The sequence below is a fragment of the Alosa sapidissima genome, chromosome 16 (genome assembly GCF_018492685.1).
Source record: "Alosa sapidissima isolate fAloSap1 chromosome 16, fAloSap1.pri, whole genome shotgun sequence".
NCBI lineage: Eukaryota > Metazoa > Chordata > Actinopteri > Clupeiformes > Clupeidae > Alosa > Alosa sapidissima.
Window position 1 is genome coordinate 17294237 of NC_055972.1, and position 22784 is coordinate 17317020.

Genomic DNA, 22784 nt, shown 5'->3' on the forward strand with positions numbered 1-22784 from the left:
CTTTATCTGTAAAACTATATGATTAAATGTAATAACATTGCGCTAGTAACAGTTATGGCGCTATGCCAAAGCCAAGATTTAAATTGCAATGGCTTATTTAACCTGGTTCAGAGCAGGTTATGTTCGCTCTAAAAAAAAAACAATCTTAAACAGAGTGGCCATACTGGAAGCTTCTATCAAATGTTATTCTAAAATGTTTGCCCCGGTGGATACATGTCACACTACTGCAGATGAAAACATGACACTATTCATATACACCGTAACAATGCATCAAAGCAACTGAGCTTTTTAACGGAGTTTAGTAGATTAATCACATCTAGATGGTGTAATGGTTCCAATACCCGTCCCTTTCATGAGTCTTAGCTGAGTGCGGTTAAGGAATAAAGTTGAAAGATGAACCGCTGTCGTAGTAGTCTACTAAGTGTAATTGTAATTACCTCAGATTGTTCTGGTTATTTCTGGCCTGTTTACATAGATAAAGCTTTGTGTGTAACTTGTTTCGGAGGAAAGGCGGGGACCCCTCATCACAACAAATATGTAGGCCTAAGACAATTTATGATAGCTGGTTGTTGCCTGTAAAAAACGTTTTTATGCACACTTTCAAGCCACACATGAAACTTTTTATTTAAAGTAGCCTAAGTGCCTTGCTTCCTCAAGTTTGCTACTTGTAGCTCCACCACTCTTCTGTCATGGCCACTCTCAGATTTGAAGTGACGTCACACGAGAAGTTTACATTTTATCCCAGCAGCACAACGCGTGGAAAACTCGGCTGCATTTCTGCTCTGCCGCGGGACGTGGCGAGCCACTGCACTCTGATCGGAAAATATCTTAAACTTCACTACATCAAAGACGATGTAACTTTAATTAACTTGTTACCAGTTGGAGCCAGCGTTTTTGGCGATCATTAACTTCGAGGCAAGAAAAGATCCAACTTTACTTTACCGCTTATTTTTTCTTTGCCTAAAGAAAATGGATTTTAAAGTAGCTACTTGGATTGTGTGTTTACTTCTTGCACCGTCTGCCTCTGGTAAGTTGTTACTTGTTACTGTTTCATCTTAGGCTATTTTGAAATGAAGAAGCATGACTATTAAGACTAGTACTGCCACAGAAAGGATTGCTCTCTAAATAAAATCACTCTATATGTAGCGGCGGCAGCGGCAGCAGCAACTCCGTTGTTGTGCCTGGCTTTGCTTTGGTGGTATTTTGATTGCCATGCACTTTCCCTGTTGTAGGGTTTGGTATCAAGCCTTTGGATGCGTGCTGTATAGGCCTCCAAGAAATCATCTTTGTTGTTATGGTTAAGACTTCAAAAGACTTCAAAAAATCAGCTGTTATCAATTATGCTATTAATAAAACCTGGAGCGCGGAATTCCCTTGGGAATTCACTGTTTATGTCTCACACGCAGGTATGCATATTCCCTGAAAGTCCGTCTTTAGCTCACTTAGTGACTGATTTCTTTAAAAGTGGGTCTTTAGTAAATTGGTGTAAAGAAATGAAAGCAAATTGCAGCTGTGCCACTTGACAAGTATGAAACATAAGTTTTACAGTGACAGTTCTCCGCTCGATCACCACCTTTCACTGAGCATTTTGGCATGTTATTGAGGGAAGTGACAACAGTTCAAAGTAGGCTATCAAAAGACTGTGGCATTTGAATGGCCTGTTTTCTTTCCCTACTGCATTTCAGCATATTGTGTTGTCTTGACGATTGAAGTTCTTGTGTAAAACTATATCAAACACTGAACATCTGGGTTCCAGAATGAAATGGGTTTGGAACAGCTCTCTCCCACCTTTTATGGTAGGTTGTGCCATTTTAGCGATGTTTGGGTTGTGGTCTTTGAGGCCTAGTCTAAATGAATTAGTAGTAGAGGTGAGCTCATTCTAAACCTATAGGATGGGGATGAAGCCGTTCCTAAGATGTTTAAAATGGGATTTGTAGGCTATTTCTTCAGTGGAGAGATCAGTGAAGCTTGAAGATGAAAAAAACACCTGTCGAAGTGATGCTAGGTCACTCCTTTGACATATACAGTCACTGTTCAAATCCTAGTCCCTTTAGAGGCAATATGTTCCCCGTTCATTATTTGGCTTATTGTTAGCCTACTGAAACTGCAAAAAAAACAATAGATGTAGTCCTAAATCAGAGCAAACTGTATTCAAAGATCACTGAAAAGTGTTGTGCAATAGCCTACAAGTTGTTAAGATTGACGAGTTTATTTAAAAATATAAATATTAATCTCAGCCTCCAGCTCAGTCAGACAATTATGGAAGGATAACAACACTTTTGGTTTGAAGATATGCTTAGGTAAGAGGCGGCAATATTTCCAGGGTTATCAACATGCTTCCTTAGATAACAGAATTCCGGCCTAAGAATGGCAGGAATTTCCTCCCTGTTCCCGTTGGGTGAGCTCTCTGAAGCCTTTTTAGAAAGGATCCCAGAGGAATATTACATCACTGCTTACTCATACTCTTTCACCTGCGCCAGAAAGTGAAAGTGTTCTAAAAGCATACCTAGACAGAAGGGAAATTCCTTGAGGCTTTGCATCTCTCATAAAAAGCTAAGGTATGTTTGGTTTTCAGGGGCGCTTTGGCTGGCTTAAATTGGACATCAGAATGAGTTTGTCTAGAGGATGATCTCTTCAGAGACCTAGAGGATGAGGCGCTTATCCTGGCTCTCCAGTGCCGAAACTCATGATATTGCTTTTCCCAGTTTCATATTCTGTGCATTCTCTGCACAAGTTGAAATTTTTGAATTGACTTTTTATAAGTGTATGGAAGGCCATGACATATTTCCAACTTTTGAGTATATGAGCAGAACTCACTCCTGGTAATTCCCAAACAGCACTCATTGACGACAGCCTATCCTCCTCACATTCTGGACACCCCGTCCATCTGGCTCGACAGCCACGCTCCCCCAGGCCTACGACAGGCCCGGAGCCCCTCATTGTCCCGGGCCGAGCCGCTAGTGTCCACCTGAGCCCAGACAAGATCAAGCTGCTCCGTTTCAGGCCAACCGTGGGCACCATCAACCTCTCTGAGGGAATGGACGTGACCCTCAACTGCTCCATCGACGTCACCGGCTTGGGCAAGCCGGACCTGACCATCCTATGGATCAAGAATGGGGTGGAGGTACCGTACGGCTTGCAAACTGATCTTCACATTGATGGCCAGTTTAGTCTGCTTTCCAAAATGAGGTAAGAGTTTCAGAGCAGTTCACTCCCAATAATCCACTACTGCTTTTCCCCCAGAGCTCCCGTGCTGATGTGGCCTGGGATATTGGTCTGAGAACTCTTAGTTCACTTTCGATTTACAAGGAGTGTAACCAGCGGTGAAATTAAATTAAAGTATTACATTAAATTCTTACCGAATCTTTTCAGCCAGCATAGCAAAGAAATCTTTCTTGTAAACGCAGGTGTTTATGCAATGTGAATGAAGATACTCATGCATGTTGTTTATTGCTCGTGCCATCAGCACAGACATTGGTTGTGTACAAAGCAGTGGCAACCATCCTCTGACTGTTATCATATAAAGCCCGCTCCATGTTGGACAAGCAGTTGTGATAATGTCCTGAGTTTTCGGTGATTGGGAAATGGGTATGAATGGGAGATTGTCCCAATGGATCTGCGCAAATTCAAATACACTATATGGTCCCCAGCCTAGTGCTGATACTGAAAGTCCCAGAAATGTCTAGATAACAATCTGTTGGTCAACTAAACTGGATTAGTCTTCTTGCCATGGAGGATGACTCTATGACATTTATACATACTTTTATAGTTGAGTAGTAGACTTTAATGCATGACACCATGGCTTGTGTAATTATTATTTGCTTAGGTTAGTGTGACTAAAAAGCCCAGTTTACCATGAGGGGTTATTTATTTGTTATACTTTTTTTTTCTTTCCCTCAGAATCTCAAAAGTACAGCGTGCTGATGCGGGAGAGTATCGCTGCAGGATTGGTCTCAGTAACACCTTGATTGAATCAGACCCCATTAAAGTAGAGGTCGAAGGTGAGCTCATTCTGTTCACGTCTAATCTCATTTCCCCTTGTCCTTATCTCTAATCACAATACTGTATCATCTAATCTTGTAGGAGGCAAATATCTTCTTTTTTTTTTTATTTCGTTTGAAACTAGGAATGATAACATAAATGATTTCGGACACAGTGCTTTGTCATTGCTGTATGTGAGGAATTGCCACTCTCACCGAGCTCTCTTTTCTAATCCCTCAGGTTTGCCAACATTCACAAAACAGCCCAGTGACGTGAACGTGACCCAGAATACCCCTTTTGACCTGACCTGTGAGGCTGTGGGTCCTCCTCACCCGGTCACAATTTGGTGGTACCACAACGGAGTGCGGAACATCTCTGAGCCCTCTCCCAGTACCATCCGCATCACAGGTAAGACTGTCAGTGTCTGCTCATTTCCTCCCTAACACACACACACACACACATTACTCCTCTCTGTCTTAATCTGCTGCTCCTGCATGAGGTTTCATTCCTCAATTTCATTTCCACTTTGGCAGGCAAGCAAGCAAACAATCAAACAAACAAAAAGAACAGTACAAATAAGTGCAATTCCCCTGTTGTGATTACTGTTTAATGGTTCCCTAATTGGGGGAAATATCACGTGCCACTGGTGTGATGAGCAGTCCTGAGTGAGCGAGCTGCTCCATCGCTGGCTGCGGTAGTCTTGCTGATGACAGCTGGAGGCTGGAATTTGGGTGTTGTGCTTTTTGCTTTAGTTGGATGCGTTTGGCTGATTTACATTTGCTGTTAGTTTTGGCCAACACAGAGCAGAGATCGCTTGCTTGCATTTGTAAGTGAAGGTGATTGAAGAGAGATGTGAATAATGGAATAAGGGGTGGATGACCCTTTGACTGAAAGCTGAGAATCCAGCGAGATAGAACCAACTACACAGACGACTCATTGTCTCTGATGAATCTGAATCTGAGTCAGGCAACTCTGTTCTCATTATCTGTCAGTGTATCTGTCTATATCTCTCAGGTTAATATTAGGGAGAGAGTGAGTACCTCTTGATAGGCAGCCTTTGGTTGTGGGGGAAGGGTTTTCAGAAAGACAGCCTGGTTTCTGCGTGATGTTTTCTAATATGTGACTCAGTGGTACAGTGAGTTCTGAATGAGTGTGAATGTTATTTCCGTAGCAGCAGCAGCTCAGAGAAAGTGACAAGACATGAGTTTCATCAGTCTTTAGAGATCTGCTCCATGTGTTCTCTGCCATTGCAGCCCCTAGCTTAGGGGGAAAAAAATAAACATTGATCACCATCAAAGTTGTGGCCGTTGCTTCAGTTGCTTTATGATATGCTGGGATGTATGGATGGAATAATTGGTCTGTCATGCGGTGTGACACACTTCTTGCATCTTGGATAAATTCCTGTCAGTAATAAAAAAAAAATCTGTGCCACCTGTTGCATTCTGCGTCCGAGAAATTCAGCCCCTTGCTCGTAAGCTGACCCCAGTCACACTGGTTGAGCAATGTAGCCGGCTGCAGTGAAAGGTAGCTTTGCTTTGGCAGTGCATGTGGAGTGGTTGGTGTCAGGGGTGGACGCGGTATTGTGTGGACAAAGGCCGCATTCATGGGTCGACCCACTGCATCATGGGGAGAGGCAGCGGTAGGGGGTTAGTACTCAGTTACACTGTAGGGCCAGCCTGGTCTCTCTCTCTCTCTCTCTCTCTCTCTCTCTCTCTCTCTCTCTCTCTCTCTCTCTCTCTCTCTCTCTCTCTCTCTCTCTCTCTCTCTCTCTCTCTCTCTCTCTCTCTCTCTCTCTCTCTCTCTCTCTCTCTCTCTCTCTCTCTCTCTCTCTCTCTGTAGGGGACTAAGGATCAACAGATTAGATGGCTGCTTTACCCATTATGTGTTGCACCATGCCCAGAGTGAGAGGTTTATCCTAACACTCTTTGATATCACTTGGCTGCACCACTTTCAGTTGACTTTTGAGTGAGGTGATCACTATGAAGCTAAGACAAGTATGTTTGTAGATATATCCCCATAACCTTGTCTCCAAAATTAGTACCAGTCTGTATTCCTGTAATTTGGGTTTTGCACAAGTACTGATTATAGATTAAGCACTAAATGATTTATCACTGTATGCAGAAGAAAACGGTATGCAATGTGGAGTGCACACAGTACATACTTTTAACAGGTAGCGTCCTGCCCAGGTCTGTGTTCTGCTTATGTTCTTTGTTGACAGGACTAGGGTGGACATTCATATTCATTTTGATATTCATCAAAATGCTGTAAAAATAAATGTGGACTAGAATGGCCATTGTGTTGTGTAAAGTTAGATCCTCAGGCCTCCAAGTATTCCAGTAATGTAGTCGTTTGGTTGGCAGATCTGCTAGATCTGCACTGTGCTAACATAGATGAAAAGGGGAATTTGGAAATGTGTTCCTTTTCCTTTCTAGAATCTGTGATCACACAATAGAACCACCCTTGAATAGCGCACTGATGGCAATCTGCAGTGGGCCGGGAGTGTATCAGAGCTATGCACTGTTTCTGTTTTGAGCATCTGCCCCAGAGAGATGGATTAGAGGAAAAGAGAAATGAGAGGAATGTTCACTGTCATTCAATTCCCAGAAAGCTCAGCTCAGATACTGTTGAATTGTATATCAGCTCTTTTGGAGGGAAGCCTGGACTAAAGTAATTCAAGATGAGCGGGAATAGGTCTTCAGTAGAGCCAATATGGCCAGAGTCTGAATTGAGGTGATTGTTCAGTACTGAGAAAGGGATTCACAAATACAGTACCCTCCAGAAGTATTGCCACCTTGTTGTTGACTAAAAACAGGTATAAAAAAATTATGTTGTATTTTAATTTATTGTAATCTCACAATGAAAACAATGACGAAAAGTATAACCTTGAAGGGAAGCAAATTTATTATGAGAAAAAAAGAAAATCTCAAAGAAATAAATATTTTTAACAAAAACATGTTGGCCACGCGGCGCCTTGCTTTGTATTTTCCAACTTCATGGAGTGTCATAGGAGAATATAACAAACTGTTTTATTGGCAAAGGGAGGCTTAAGAAGGTATTACAAGCAGGGCGTCAATAATTCTGAGCGACATGTTTTTGTTAAAAACATTTATTTCTTTGAGATTTTCCTTTTTCTGAAAATACATTTGTTTCCCTTCAAGGTTGGATTTTTCCTCATTGTTTTCATTGTGAGATTACAAAAAATAACCATCAGATTATTGTTTATACATTGTTTAGTCAACTTTAGCAGAGATGCCAAAAATTCTGGACGGTACTGTATGTTTGTTTATCTTGTTTATCTAGTAGCTATTTGTGTCCTCCTAGATTTTCCTTTTTTTCCATTTCCAGAGTGTGTGTTTGTGTGTGTGTGTGAGAGTGAGAGAGAGCGCGTGTCTGCGGTCAACCTCTCGTTATGTGCTGTATGGTCAGTAGGAATTGGCCTCAGTGAACATCCTCCCCAGCGCCTCTGCTCCTCTGGGACGTTTGTTGAACTTCAGTCCTCTGTCCTTAGCCCTCCATACAGGAAAGGCCTCTTATGCAATCATATTAAGATTAGCCCGCTAGCTTCTGTGTGTGGACAGGCAGGGCATACGGCCATACGCACGCAGGAAACCCAACCCCGAACCTCTCAGTCTATTTTCTATTACAAGAGCAAATATAAAGGACTAGGTTATTGTATCTCTTTGTATGTGGTTTGCTTTGGCCTCTAAAGTGAGATTGTGGTGTTAACTACTCAGCCTGTTTATGTGAGTTTACTAATTGAATTTACCCTCTCTGTCTGTCATCCTCTCATGAGGATTCAGTAGACTGACTCACAATGAGTCACCTACGTCTGACCTTTCAACAATTTAACCACCCAAATAGAATCAGTTTGAATCCTGGTTTTCAGGGAAGTCTGATTAAAAACACTTTAACTTTCGGAAAATAAGCCATTTCAACTATACAGTTGTAGATTTTTATCACACTATGATATTTGCAGGCATGTTGCTTGCTAGTGGGTATGGCATGTCAGACTCGATGTTTGAGCTCAGCTACACAGAGGAGCGATCAGACTCTGCTCAACATAATGTGGAGCAGTGTGAAGTGCCAGAGCTCTTTAGTGCCCGTCGGGGAAAACAAATCTCTGTACTACAGGACTACCCATCCGCCAGGGCACTCAAGGTTTTGGCACAGATGCAAATGCAAATGCAGATCTTTTGTGAATTTTGTCTTTCACTTTCCTCAAATTATTATTTATTTAAACCTTCTCTTATTTGTGTGGTACTAATCGAAAGGATAGTGTCTCCTTAAGTTTTGTTTTGATGAAAAGGGTCTTACCACCAAAGTTCTGAATGAAGTGAAAGTTGAGGAGGAAGGAAAGCGAGTGCCGTTTTTGCTGCGCTTTGTTTGCTTTGTTCAGGGTGACTCGTAGACACTCTTAATGAGTTGAGAGCAGAGTGGAGACACTGACAATCAGCCCTTCTCTTGTTTTTTGCTTGTGGGAGGCCAAAGGAGGCGTGTGTGTGTGTGTGTGTGTGTGTGTGTGTGCTTGTGTGTGTGTGCGTGTGAGCGTGTGAGCGTGTGTGTTTAGCAAGGGACACAGCTGAAATAGCTCGCTAAGAGTAAAATACTAGGAGCGTGGTTATTCTCCAAAGTTGGTTGTCCTCGCTCTTTGAGAGCTTTTGTTTTTCTGATGGCCTCATTCTGATTGGTCTGGCACTCCTTCTGCAGTAGGGTCAGCACGTGCTGTCCTTCAGCTGTAACTGGAGGCCTGTTTACGATGTGGCAGAGCCGCATTTCAGCCTGCTGGACGCATCTTGTGTAGTTAAAAACGCATGCAAGCGGCTAAGACTGTAGAGAGAGTCGCTGGTTTTTGAAAGCCTGAGCTTTCGGCGCATGATGTATGTGGCTATTTCCAGTAAAGGCCCTGTGTGATCAAGCAGTTGGTCAAACTACCGCAATTGCTTATTTCAAGATCCAGGCAGCTTTGAAAAAAGAGGAAAAGCAGGAGCTGTGCCACTGAAGGCTTTTGGAAATGGCTTTGCCTCCAAGCTGTGCCGCACACTCTGATCTCTCCTCAGTTGCCTTGGGCTGAACAGGCAGCACTGTACCACCACCACCACCTCCACACACACTGGTCCTAAACAGCAGGACGCACAAGTGGCACAACAACAACAAATAGCTTCCTGTCAGGTTTCAGAGAGAGAGAGAGGGAGAGCGAGAGAGAGAGAGAGAGAACGAGGGAGAGCCTGGACTGGAGTGGAAATAAAGAAATAAAGGCACACAAAAGGGATATTATGGGGCTCCACGAGCAGCCGGAGTATGGCTGGTGTGGTGGAGCTGGCTGTGTTGACGTGATGGAGATGGGGCGGGTGAAGGGGCGACCTTCTGCAGGGAGCAGGGGAGTACTCGAGAGCAGCTGAAAGACTGGTACTGTGTGCCGACAGTGGCTGTATGAACCTCATATCAGGGGGACATTCAAAGAAAGGTTGACTTGGATAATTGAATTAACCAAGTGTACGTTGTAAAGCCTTCAAAAAGAGCTCTATGTTTTTTTTGTTGTTGTTCAACCTCAAATTGAGTGTGAGTTTCTGGGGTTTGTGCATTCATGAGGGGATCAGTGTGACATTACAGGGAGAGATGGCACTCCACATTACCCTTGACATCTATTGTGCTCAGGGAGTCTTAATTCAGCTATTGATGTGCACAGCTATACCATTTAGGTGTTGAAATTACATAATTTCCCAGCCATTTCACCCGAAAAGACAAAATGTGTTTGGGATGAGTCACCAGGAGAAACTGGCATGAAAAGGTTGTGCCACTCTGTTTCACCTCTGTGGTGCATTGTTATATCGTTGTTCATTCAGCATTGAGGTGGATATGTCTGTTCCATGCCTGTTATATTAAATGGAGTCTGACTTGTAGGGTAATGGTTTGTCTTTTACCTGTTGCTGCTGCTGGAATGAATGTTGGAATGAATGAGTAGTATTTATGTGAAAGGACAAACAAAATGGCAATAATTACTGTATTTTTTTGTATTTTCTATTTCTTTAGGTGTTGACAAGCCCACCCAGTACAGCTGTGAAGCCATTAACTCAAGGGGTCTTACCTTGTCCAGAGAGGCACACATTAACATCAAAGGTAAAAGGAACAGAGACGGTACAAAGTATACTTTACTTAAGTGAAAGTACTGATCCACATTGTCAAATATTAATCCAATACAAGTGAAAGTTGAAGTATTCAAAAGTAGCCTACAACTATTTTACAACTGTTTTTTTTATACACAATAATAGGGTGTAAATCCTTTCATTGGTCACTAGCACTGTGTTTTTATTCACATAAGTGCATTCACACTGATAATTCTGATGACAAAGTGCGATTTTGTTTAATTACTAATGGTCAAAAAACTGACTGACGATGTGGACTAACGATCAGCTAACTACCTGGCAAATAAGCCAAGCTAAGCAGCAGTTGGAATGGTTCTTCAAAAACTGAGTGAAGAGATTCAAGTTGTGTTAAATGTTAATGTGGGAGAAAGTAGACACAATTTGCTTGTTTTATTGGTGAGGGTAAAGGGTTGTCTCGTGCGGACTCATTGACTTTTTTTGTATTTCAAGACTAGGAAAGCCCACTCATCACAAAGCTTTAAGATAAAGCAGGATAGGAGCAAGGAAGGACATAAGGACATATCCAGTTAAAATTTGTCTTAGTGCTCGCAGCATTACACAACACATTTTCCCATATCTCTGAGACCAGTTTGGGCAGTTTCATGTCTCATGTTTTCATGTCACTGCTGAGATAGTTTTGGGCGTTAAGACGTCAGTAACCAAGTTCTTGTAGGGGCTGTTTTTATTGAGTATTTTGTGTGCATAAAGTTTAAGTGTGTGAACAGACTAGCATTATTTTTGACATACCTCAAATGCATTAAAACAAAAGCAATGAGCCATTTTTTAAAATGTAAGGTGTAGAAAATACAGCTATTCATGTGAAGATATAGGGGATAAAATAAAATAAAAAGTTGTTAGAAAATAAATACTGAAGTAAAGTACCTGTAATACCTGAAACTTGAAAATCGTACCTGAAAATGTACAGTACGTACATGTAAGTACAGTACAGTATACAGTGAAATGTAAGTACAGTACTTATTTGTACTGTGTTACTTCCCATCTCTGAAAACAAATGCTGCTGATGATGTCTGGGTGCATCATCAGACGGTGTCTGTGAAGAGAAAAAGAGTAAACACTTGCATTAGAACAACACATTTGATTTTTGAAAATGTAACCTAATGTAACCTCCCAGGTCTGCCAGCTCGTATCACTGGCCTGACTGTGACGGAGCAGGGCTCCAATAGGTTGACCCTGGCCTGGACGCCGGGGCACAATGGCTTCTCTCCCCTCTCCAACTGCTCCATCTCGGTAAGGTCCACAGTAATGTTCCTTCCTCTTCAGCATATCCTCTGGGAAATGGTCAAACCATTAGTGATCAATGGTCAAGCTCATGAATGCCAAAACAAAATAAAGATGATGATGATCATATCTTAGCATGTCTAAACTGTTAACAATATTACTTCCCTTCATGCATGTCTTGTGTTTTAGGATAGGTTGTCATTACGTTTGTGCTCCATCTAAATACTCAGTTGACTAGTTTAGGACTACACTAGTTTTGAAAGCCTGAAGTACCCTGAAGGTCTCATAGTGATTTCTCTTCTTGGCTTTTGACCATGGCAGGTGCGTGAGCTCAACAGAAAGGACAATCCTACAAGAGTGGTCAATGCCCACGTGCCGCCGTTCCAGCACGATGTGACCGGGCTGAAGGCCATGACCAAGTACAACATGAGTGTATACTGTACCAATGAGGTGGGCAAGTCACAGCCCAGCACATGGGTCAAGACAGAGACACCTGAGGGAGGTGAGCAACCCACTCCACAGCATTTAGGCTGCTTCCTAAGCAGTTACCAATATACAGTACATCCAAATTACACTGTGTAAATGAGAACTGAGAACTGAGCTCTGTAGGTAAGTTAGAGCAAACAATCTAGAGAAAAATGATGCCCTGTGGAATATCCGTTGATGAAAAGAACCAAATGACTAGCAGACTTCTTTTGCAGTAACAAGTAGTCATCTCTAGCCTGGCGGGCCATCCTATATCATTGAAATGTATAGTCTGGAATCGAACCATTCACCTCGCTTAATCCAAGGGGCGGGCAGAGAATTGTCTTTCAAACTGCCTAGGCATGCAATAGGCCAGCGCTACGACCGTATCCGTATCCGGTCGGCAAAACGGCAAATACATCCTTCTTCGAAAGGAGTGCATTGTGTTGCTCAACTTTCAAAGAAAAGCACAAGTCCAACTCCTCCAAAGTTGACGCCAACGCCGATTCAAACAACCGCTCTTCGTTCGCCATAGCCACCTTCCTTGTTGTTCACTGTCGCAGGATGTTGTTATCCTGTTAAGCCCGCCTTAAGACTAACAAAATAGAGTGCTGTGATTGGATGAAGTCCACGGCGTCAGCCAATAGAAATCCCTATGGTTTGATACTAGACGTACAGGCTGAGCAAATTAATTTGCCGCCGCTAGGGTGCGTCTAGATTTCTAGGCTAAGCCATCTCTTGATTTGTATAGATATCAAAACCATCTGAAAAAGCCTCAGAAATCATGTTAGCGAGAGGAAATGATGCAAGCTACAAGGGGTTCCTGTGTGGAAATAATTGGTCACATCCCCTCTGTTCCCCGTCAGTGTTCCTCTGTTGAATGGCAGCAGGGGTGGACTCCTGGTGGCTGTGTGTTGTTCTTGTTGGGTGTGGCTGCTTAGGATTTCCTCCATATTCCTAGAGGCCGGGAAGATATTTTTGGGGGTTGATGTACCATAGTCAAGGTACATTTCAATGCTGTACACAGTGCAAGGCAGTGTATTATTGCTGCACTTAATCTGAGGTTGAAATATCAAAGAATGAACACATATGTTGAGAAACTGCTGATAATAAATAAAACAAATAAATAATTATGTTAATCCAGTCATGTAATTGGCATTACTGATTCAGCATAGATTTTTATAGATTTAGAAGGCTTCAAGGGTGTTTACAGTCCCTGAAAGATTCATGCCACATGTTCTAGAACAATTTTTCACCACAGTAACATAACACCCGAGTTTAGCTGATTATGTTGAACTAAATCTGCAGACTTGAGCATGACCGGATGCATTGCTGGGATTATGAGTACAACTAGTGTGATGTAGCAATTAGTGACTAGACAAAATTAATTTGAACTTTACTGAGGCAGAATCTAAAGTGTGTAACTGGATGTGTTGGTTTAAGTTGACGTTTTGTCCTGATTTGACTTGTGCAGTGCCCTCAGAGCCACCCCGTAACGTGTCCGTGCAGCTGAACGAGTCGGTGATGGTCATCCGCTGGTTGCCGCCACCCCCAGACAAGATCAATGGGATCCTGAAGGGCTATGACGTTATCATCAAGCATGGTGTGAATGGCACCCACTTGAACAAGGTGAGTGTCATGCTACGTCAGCACTTTTGGGGAATAACACGTGAATGCCAAGATGAGAGTATATCTTCCTCAGAGTGCTGAATTGTATGTCCTGTGTTTGTTGGACTCATTTGTAATAGCCTTAGATAGTTGGCAGTGTGTGTGTGTGTGCCTGTGTGTGTCTGTGTGTGTGGGTGGGGTGGGGGGGGGGTGGGTGTGTGTGTGGGTGTAAATCTCACCTGGCTTTAACCTTGAGGAAGCCTGCGGAGAAGGTGAAGTTAAAAGGGGGTTTTGGCGAGGTTCACTCTACCTCTGAACTCCAAAAATATTGTTTCATGTTCTCCTTTTATGGTGGGAAATTGAAATGTTGGGAGTGGTTTTAGAATAACAGACTTTGTGGGAGTTGTCAGCTTTTGTGATGTTCTTGAGTTTTGTTACATGTTCTCAGTTGTTTATCAAATAGTCGTAAATGGTTTCAGATCATCTTAACTGTTTCACAGTAAATGGGGGATTTTTTGGTAATGTGCAAAACAAGAATTGTTCAAACAGCATTTTCAAGTCATTGGGAAGTGAAATATGCATGAAATGATGTACAATCACGGTTTGTTCATGGTTTTAATATAAATGATCATTTCAATATCCATGAACAAATTAGTAACCTTACCCCTGCTCAGACTCTCTCCTTACCTTTATCTTCTCTTCTCATTCTCATAATGTACAATGTAATGTAATTTCATTTGTGTACAAGTGGACCCAGTGCCTTGAGGACCTTTGGGCTATTCTGTTTCAAGCAGAAGTGGTCAGAAACAGCTGGAGTCATTTTTTCTAGTGTGGGCATGTGAAGAAAAAACTAGATCTCAAGTTTCGATGGTTTCAGCCAAATCTTGAATCTTTCCCACAATGATATAGTAATATAGTCGATTGCTTACTAAAACAAGGATATTAAAGTGCAAGAGTTCAGACAAAACAAATAATATACAAAGCACCAGTATAGTGTCTGAATAGCTATGCTATAATGCGTAACTGATGACAAAATAAAAAGGAAAACCTCTAAGAGGAAAATATGTTAGAAAGTCATAATAAGTCTCACTAGTTTTTTGTATGAACTTTTTAATGTGTCATGAAGGCTGATGCCGGAGTCATGTGTGTTTCCTTTGTGAGGCATCGTGTCTGTGTACTCTATCCAGTACAATGGCCAACTTCCTACAATTCCTGCTGACGTAGGCCTTACAGGAAACTCACAGAGAGAAAAACGGAATTGTCCTCTCTCTCTCTCCGTCTGTCTAGCTTCTATTCATTAGTCACCACTGAAAGAATGGAGGGATATCACAAAAGACTTCACGCACACGTGTGCCCCCATATGCTTCACTGCCCGTCATCTACAACAGTGATTCACACACACACACACACACACAAGACCCCCTGAAACAACAACAGTGACGGGAAGCGTGCGTAATAACTGTGCCCCTCTCTTTCTCCCTGTGATCACCTGTTCCTCTCCTTCATGTGGACTGACGGTGGATGGGAGAGGCTGTGTTCTAGCAGCTGGACTGCTAATCACCAGACACTCGCTCATTTAACGGGGTGTTACAGTTTAAAGCCTTTGGAATGTTGTTTTGGTGAAGACTGTAAGGTAGTCTCTCAATGTCTTCATTAAATGAAAACCATAAGTGACCAAAAACAGAATTCGAATCTTGCAGAGCAGGTGTTTTTGGTTAATAATGTAATTGTTGACCATGAATGTTCTGCTTTGTAACCTGCATGCATCATGCCTCTCACCATAAGACTAGTGTGTCTGTGGCCAAGAGGAACACAGATGTTCTTTGCATTATGCAATAGCACCCTTTAGCTATCACATGTCCCAGAAGGGCCCTGCTTAACTCCCCTCAGTCAGCAGTGTGGCGAAAAAACAAGACTCTTCCCCTTTATTTTCCTGACACATTGCTGCAAGCTCTGGTAGGAGTGACCTCTCCCACACTGACTTGGTCAAGAGCCTTGCTCTGGACTCTTCCTTAGTGTTCTGCTTTTTTTTCCATTTGACAGAATATCAACAACACTGTTGGTTAAACTCATGACCATGTTGTGGTCAAAAGAATGTGCCTTCGCAACTATACCCAAGATGACCGTGCAGTTTAAGTTGGCCTCCCTCAAGTGCATTGTTGCAGACAAAATTGGCTTGATAGCGCAGTGGTCAGTGTGCGCCAGGACTGTGAAAGGCCACATTTAAATGATGAATTCTCTATCTTGGTCAATTTCACAGTAGGTGAATGCAAATGTTCAAGAGAGCTACAAGGCACAGTGAATGTGGTGTAGAAGTAGAACACTGAGGCTCAGTGAAAAAGTCTTCAGCAAGTTCAGCTCTTTTTAATCTCTCTTTTGGGTATGTTACTATTAAATGCATTGCATTGCAAGGCTGTATAAAAGGTGCTATATAAATCAGGTTTTATTTAATTTGTGATGAACCATCTTGATATTTTATTGGTACAATCATCAACAGACTCATAGGATGTACATAATGACAGGAAATCTTTCTAGAGGTGATAGTCCGAGTTAGTCCAAGTGAGACCGTGACGGATATCTCCACTCCTGGAATGCATCTTTCTTTTCTTATTAAAAATCAATATAGTTTGATCGGACCTTTTATACTCTGAATCTGAGTGTTTTTTTTTTCTCTAGATAAAACTATGTGCTTATCTGTAGAATTGTACATTTGATCCATATTCTCCTTTTGTGCTTGCTTTAGATTTCTAGCCCCACAACCGAGGCCACATGGGTTTTGTCTGCATTTAACACAACCTACAGCATCCAGATAGCAGCTCGCACACAAGCAGGCAGTGGAGCTCTCAGCTCACGCTTCTGGATACGAGTCAACCAGTCAGGTAAACCCACCACCCCACCCCACCCCACCTTAAAGATGATGACCGTCTCTGATTTGTCTGTGAATTAATCAGGAAGCTTGAACTCAACAATTTAGTCAAGTTTGAATGTTAAATGTAAATCATCTGGGCAATACTGTTAGATATGAACAACCAGGCAGAAAGCTGAACCTAAGCACACACACATCTTACTGAATAGTATTTTAGTGACATACTACAGACATTTAGAGCACTATGTACAATGAAGTGCATAATCAGTACCACACAGTTTACAGTATTTGCATGTTTTCAGCGGAGAGTAGTTTTCTAACCTATACAAGGTTTCTAAACAAATATCCGTTTTTTGGTTTACAGGGACTAAATTCATTTCCTTTTGCATTTCACACCAATTTTACAGTGAAAGAGGAATTTCTCCATGGGCTGTTATTAACATGTTTGTCGTCTAAACACACTGTTCACAGAGTAAATAGAAGAATCAGTGAAGATAGTTAACCAGACTAAGACTGTGTTTTGTGAGCTAAACAGACTACAGTGCAATGGAATAATGATAATAAATTGACCATTTAGTGACCATCACGATGAAGTTGTCATTGCCACACAAGACCTTTTAAAATGAAAGAAATAGCTTCTGTCATGTCACTTCTGGTCTCCCATGAGTCACCCTTTTTGTGCTTGGCCTTTTCAGCTTCAGGCACGGCTGTGATTCCTCCCTTCGGCCCGGACAAGCACGGCTCTGACTCGGTGTATGTGGTGCTGGGGGTGGTGTGCGGCATCTGCCTGCTTATCGTGGTTCTCTGGGTCGCCGCATGCACCCGCAGCAGACTCATGGAGACGCGGCTGGGGTGAGCTGAGCACACATGCAGACATTTGGAATAACATCAACTCTGCTCTTCACCAGGGACTTTGTGTGCGCATGTCCAGAGTAGTGTTTTGTTCCTCTCCAGAACTGTCCTGGTAGACATGCTATTAAAATCAGCAGGGAGAAAATCAGCAGGCTTTTCCCTGAGGGAGGGGGCTTGAGTAGTTTGTTGGGGTGGGTGGTGGTGGTGATGAGGGGGGCGGGGGGGGGGGGGGTGTCTGATTAAAAGGAGTCTGTATCCGGTTGCTTTGTCAATAAAAGCAGTATGGTTTCCTCTTAATCATGTGGAGGTAGTAGCAGGCAGAGCAGGTCTGCTGCCAGGGCTCGTAAATATATCATTATCTCAGCAAAGCACACAACGCGCAGTACGACCACAACACCCCCCTTTCTGGTAGCTGCCTCCTAAAGTTCTTCCATGGAATTCACTCTTGTAGTTAGTGACTCAGTCTCTCCAACCAGGATACTGATAAAAAGTGTGTCGCGGTCTGCTGCTCGCTGTCACAAACAAAGTCAGTCCCAGTGGGGTGGAATCATCTACTCTTCCTGCCATTTCATAGTAGCAGAGGCTCCCATTCTGAGGAATCACATTTGTACACAATTGTTGGCATCTCATCTACTCCCTGCTGTCGCTGTACCACTGTGTTTGTAATGGATGTTTCTAATTGTGTGTGTGTGTGTGTGTGTGTGTGTGTGTGTGTGTGTGTGTGTGTGTGTGTGTGTGTGTGTGTGTGTGTGTGTGTGTGTGTGTGTGTGTGTCTTTGTGTCTTTGGCTCCCCCTACAGGCAGCTCTTCACAAACGAGGGGAAGTTTCAGCCCACAGTTCAGTACAGACCCCAGAGGTCTTATAACCGCTCGGCCATCGAGATCACATGTAGGTCAAAGCCTCTTATTTATGTAGTGGTGTGAAGTGGAAGTATTTGGATTGGTTTGATTTTTTCTGTGCATGTTTGTATAATTGTTGAACGTAACCCTTTTGTAAATAATTGTAGAATTATTTAAGGCAAAGTCCTTATCTATTTTCCTCTTATTCATGCAAACGGACATTTGAGCTCTTTCTCTTGAAGACTTCACTTGAGGTATTGCTGATGTGCTGGTGATCTGCATCTCATCTGTGGGTATGTGGGTGGCTGTAATGACACTTGGTGTATCCCCCCTCCTTCACAGTGGCCAACCTGGGTGTGAGCGCGGAGCTACAGGCTAAACTGCAGGACGTGATGATTGTGAGGGCCCTGCTGTCCATAGGGAAGATCTTAGGAGAGGGTGGGTGTGCTGTGCTGTATTGTGCTGTTTTCTCAGGGGGGGCAATTACGGTCACATTCCTAACATGCCAAATTAGCCACAGTGTTTAACTGCAACCCTCTCCCTCTTCTCCACACAGGAGAGTTTGGGTCGGTGGTCGAAGGTCATTTGAGGAAGCCAGATGGAACTTCTGAGAAAGTGGCAGTGAAGACAATGAAATGTAAGCTTCTTTGAAACCCTATGTTTTGTTCACCAAAATAAAGCGATATATTAACAATGCAAGATCAACTATACAAAATTGTATAGTTGTACAGTATATCCATAAACCACTTCACCTCATTAGGTCAGCGAGTTGCCTCTAATAGAGATGCTTTGTCATTGTAGTGGATAACTTCTCTCAGAGGGAGATTGAAGAGTTCCTAAATGAGGCAGCCTGCATGAAGGACTTCCACCACCCGAATGTCATTGGGCTCATGGGTAAACATCTGATATGTATAGTGTTAAAATAAATTCTATATGACCCATTGCCAATAAGTAATTAAACAATCCTCCATCCTCCTCCTGACAATAACAAATCTGATGAATATTTGAAGAGTTTGGTTCCAAAACACTATATCCACCATTTTAATGAATTTTCATAAATATTTTTTTTTACATTTTGTTTTTGAAGTAATTTCAGTAGAAATGTAATTATTGTTATTTGATTCATCTTTACACAATCAAAACAACATAAACTGCAATTTGATATTACCTAAAATACACATACATTAATTAAATATCATGACTTTTGAACCATTTTTTATATTTACATGTTCTACAATGTTTTGAAATGTCCATGCTGCTATGCTTTTCATCAGTTATTGGAAGTGTTGGAATATAAGAAATGGTGCGTTTATCCCATGCTCTTTCAGGTGTATGTTTGGAGGTCGGCTCTAATCATTTTCCGAAACCCATGGTCATTCTACCCTTCATGAAGTACGGTGACCTCCACAGCTATCTGCTCCGCTCTCGACTTGGAGAAAGTTCTGTGGTAATCACATAACTCATATTGGGTTTGACTTGTGTGCAATCACTCACACAAATGCAGTTACATTAAAATTGCAAATCAGATCCTGTTGGCAGAATTCATAAGCATTTCCATGAGTTTGCAGTGAGAGCAGCCATGGTGTAAATTTGGCACAATATGATGAGCTGACTGATGATGATGAAAGCATTCCATTTCTTTCAGTACTTGCCCACACAGATGCTTCTCAAATTTATGATTGACATCGCCTTGGGTATGGAGTACCTCAGTAGCCGGAACTTTCTGCATAGAGATCTTGCTGCGCGAAATTGCATGTAAGTACTTTCCTAAATTCCCCAAGAGAACTTTAAATAATATGACATATGTTTTTGTGAAGAAGATGAGGCGATTAATGATCATGTTTTTTTGCTGCGTAATCTTATTGTCATGTGATATTATCTGGGATTATATAGTATTAAACACAGTGTAAAGGAGATACATAGGCACACATCCCCAAGAGTTCTTGGTCTAAAGAAGACCTTGAAGAAAGTTTTTGTGATGGACTGCTTTTGTGATGGACTGGTGTTCATTTTCATTTTCACTTATTGTTAGGGAAGATGGGTAGCTTTCAGGAATTGCTTAGCCAAATAAGTGTGAAAATGAAGTGTGAAAACATTCCTTTCGTTTCCTAGGCTACGTGATGACATGACCGTGTGTGTGGCAGACTTTGGCTTGTCAAAGAAGATATACAGTGGTGACTATTACCGGCAAGGAAGAATAGCCAAGATGCCTGTGAAGTGGATAGCCGTGGAGAGCCTGGCAGACCGAGTCTTCACTGTAAAGAGTGACGTGGTGAGAATCAAAACGCAGTCTGTGAGCAAAGTTCTTGTGCATGAACTAACAGCATCATGTGGCGTGAAACAGCTTTTAGCTGACCCACCGCTGTTTTTGCTTAGGATCTTTCTCTGGTATTAAATTTGCAAATACATTTTGCATAGTTATTAAGCAACCTGTAGTCAGACTTTAGACTTTGCACTAAATACTGCCAAGTATTTAAATTAGGGCCCAGAATCTTGTACATGTGATTTAAAAGTTCATGTCACCGCACCAACCCTTGTGCTAATAGCTCAGCTTAGTTCAGCTGTGAACTAAACTATATATATATATATATATATATATATATATATATATATATATATATATATATATATATTTATTTTTTATTTTTTTCTAAATAATGTCTGCATATATTTTGATGTACTGAATTTAGGATACTCTCTATTGCAGCGGTTCCCAAAAATTGTTTTCCGCGTTACCACCACCTACATCCTGACTCAGCATGCGTACCCCCACCATCCGACAAATAAAAACGTAACACATTCTATTGATGCATTCCAGGCATCATGTTTAATTAGCTGCCCTACATGAAAACAAATAACAAAATCAAAATGTGCAACTGGTCTATGAGCTCTCGCACTAAAAAAACAGTGTGGAGAACACATTATGAAACAAAGAACAAAGAGAACGTAGGCTTAAGATTTTTTAAAACAAATAATTTTTAGCACCTTTCCGACATTGCCTTTTTCATCTCGCGTATCCCCTAGTGGAAGCTTGCGTACCACAGTTTAGGAATCCCTGTTTTTTTCTGTAAACTTTAATACTTCCTTCCCTGTAGTGGGCCTTTGGCGTGACAATGTGGGAAATTGCAACACGTGGCATGACACCATATCCTGGGGTCCAAAACCATGAGATATATGACTACCTGCTGGACGGTCACAGATTGAAGCAGCCAAATGACTGTCTAGATGAACTGTAAGAATCATGCTTTTATGACCTTACCTAAAGTCTCTCTCTCTCTCTCTCTCTCTCTCTCTCTCTTTCTGTCTCTGTCTCTCTCTCTGTCTCTGCAATGTAATATGCCTTTCAGATTTTCATATGATCAAAGCTAGCACAATCTCTGGTTTATATAAAGACGTGTACACTACACACTAACTAGCACACCCTCAGCATGTTGTCAAACCTCATCTTTATTTCCAGCTATGAGATCATGTATAGCTGCTGGCGGGCGGACCCTCTGGACCGGCCTGACTTTACCCAGGCGAGAGAGCTTCTGGAGAAACTGGCCGAAAAGCTTCCGGAAGTTTCCAGCCGCGAGAACCTCATCTACATCAACACCAGCTTCCCTGAAGAGGACCCGACAACATCAGCAGGAGCAGCAGCAGAGCCTGCTGAGTTCCAACTAGACGTGGGTCCGGTGGCTTGTTCATCACCAGCCTGCAGCCGGCAGAGCATGGACACCTCCATCGTCACCGCAGACATTCACGAGAGCGGCAAGGAGGACGAAGAGGGGGATGAGGATGACCGCTATGTCATCGTCATCTCCTCAGAGGACCCCTCTGTGACGGGTGGTCCGGCTGCTGTGAACATGCCACTCTTGTCCAGGGAGGGTCAGGACCAGGCCCTTAGTGACTCAGATGCATCTGAGCGAAGGACAGAACAGGGCCCAAGCGATATCACACGCTTACTGTGATAAGTGAAACAATTCCAGTGTTCACCTCCCATAATAGCCAAAAAGTCTGGAGACACTATTAAAGATGATCAATTTGCCTAGTCTGTTGGTTGTGTGATGTGATGCCTAATGCCAGTATTTTGTTAGGTCATCATTGTTTTCAATGGTTTGATTCAAAATTCAATAGGAAATATTTGTGCCCATATTGCGAAGACATGCAGCTGCCTCCTGTCAAGGATGCTTTTCCTTGATATGAATTAATTGTGGGTATTTTGTGTGTGTGTGTGTGTGTGTGTGTGTGTGTGTGTGAGAGAGAGCGAGAGAGAGAGAGAGAGAGAGAGAGAGAATGAGAATGAGAGAGTTCTACATGTGATCTGTGTGTATATATTGTATTTGTATATGATTTGTAAATGAGTCTTTTTTCTAATGAGTCATTTTCTATTTACCATGCTCTACTTTTGTGAAGATTACTTAAATTGTGTTATGTGCTTAAAATATGTGAAAAGAATGATATTATATAAAAATATAATAAACTGACCAAATGTTAAGGAGGCTAATAGCCTATGTTTATACCACTGCTTCATTGAATTTCTTATAGGCTATCCCACCTCAAAATTGTATTCCCTTTTGTGATGGCGAATAGGCCTAGTTAAATCAAACCTCATAATGTAGGCTAGCCTAGTCTTGATGAGCAACCTCAGCAATCAAAACTTCTGGTTAATAAAACTTGAGCTGTAAATCAGAGAAAATACAATTCTGCAATTCTGTTGCTGTGGTTGCTGGTTTGGCCCCTTACACACCACGTCCTCAGGATTCAGGTAACACTGACGTCGCTCCTTCAGGTGAGTTGGCAGTGACCACT

The 22784-nt window shown here is 42.2% G+C and overlaps 1 protein-coding gene across 1 annotated transcript; it reads left to right on the top strand.

Annotated features, from left to right (window-relative positions):
• Positions 1–751: 751 nt before the first annotated feature.
• mertka (c-mer proto-oncogene tyrosine kinase a) lies at positions 752–22475 on the top strand. Its single transcript, XM_042065842.1, has 19 exons — positions 752–1027; positions 2838–3189; positions 3901–4001; positions 4222–4389; positions 10012–10098; positions 11257–11372; positions 11685–11865; positions 13303–13457; positions 16180–16315; positions 16998–17154; positions 17954–18042; positions 18336–18431; positions 18550–18630; positions 18795–18887; positions 19322–19440; positions 19639–19748; positions 20106–20265; positions 21089–21225; positions 21451–22475. Exons 1-19 carry the CDS (start codon positions 970–972, stop codon positions 21941–21943), a joined length of 2889 nt encoding a protein of 962 aa, XP_041921776.1. The 5' UTR covers positions 752–969; the 3' UTR covers positions 21944–22475.
• Positions 22476–22784: the final 309 nt, after the last annotated feature.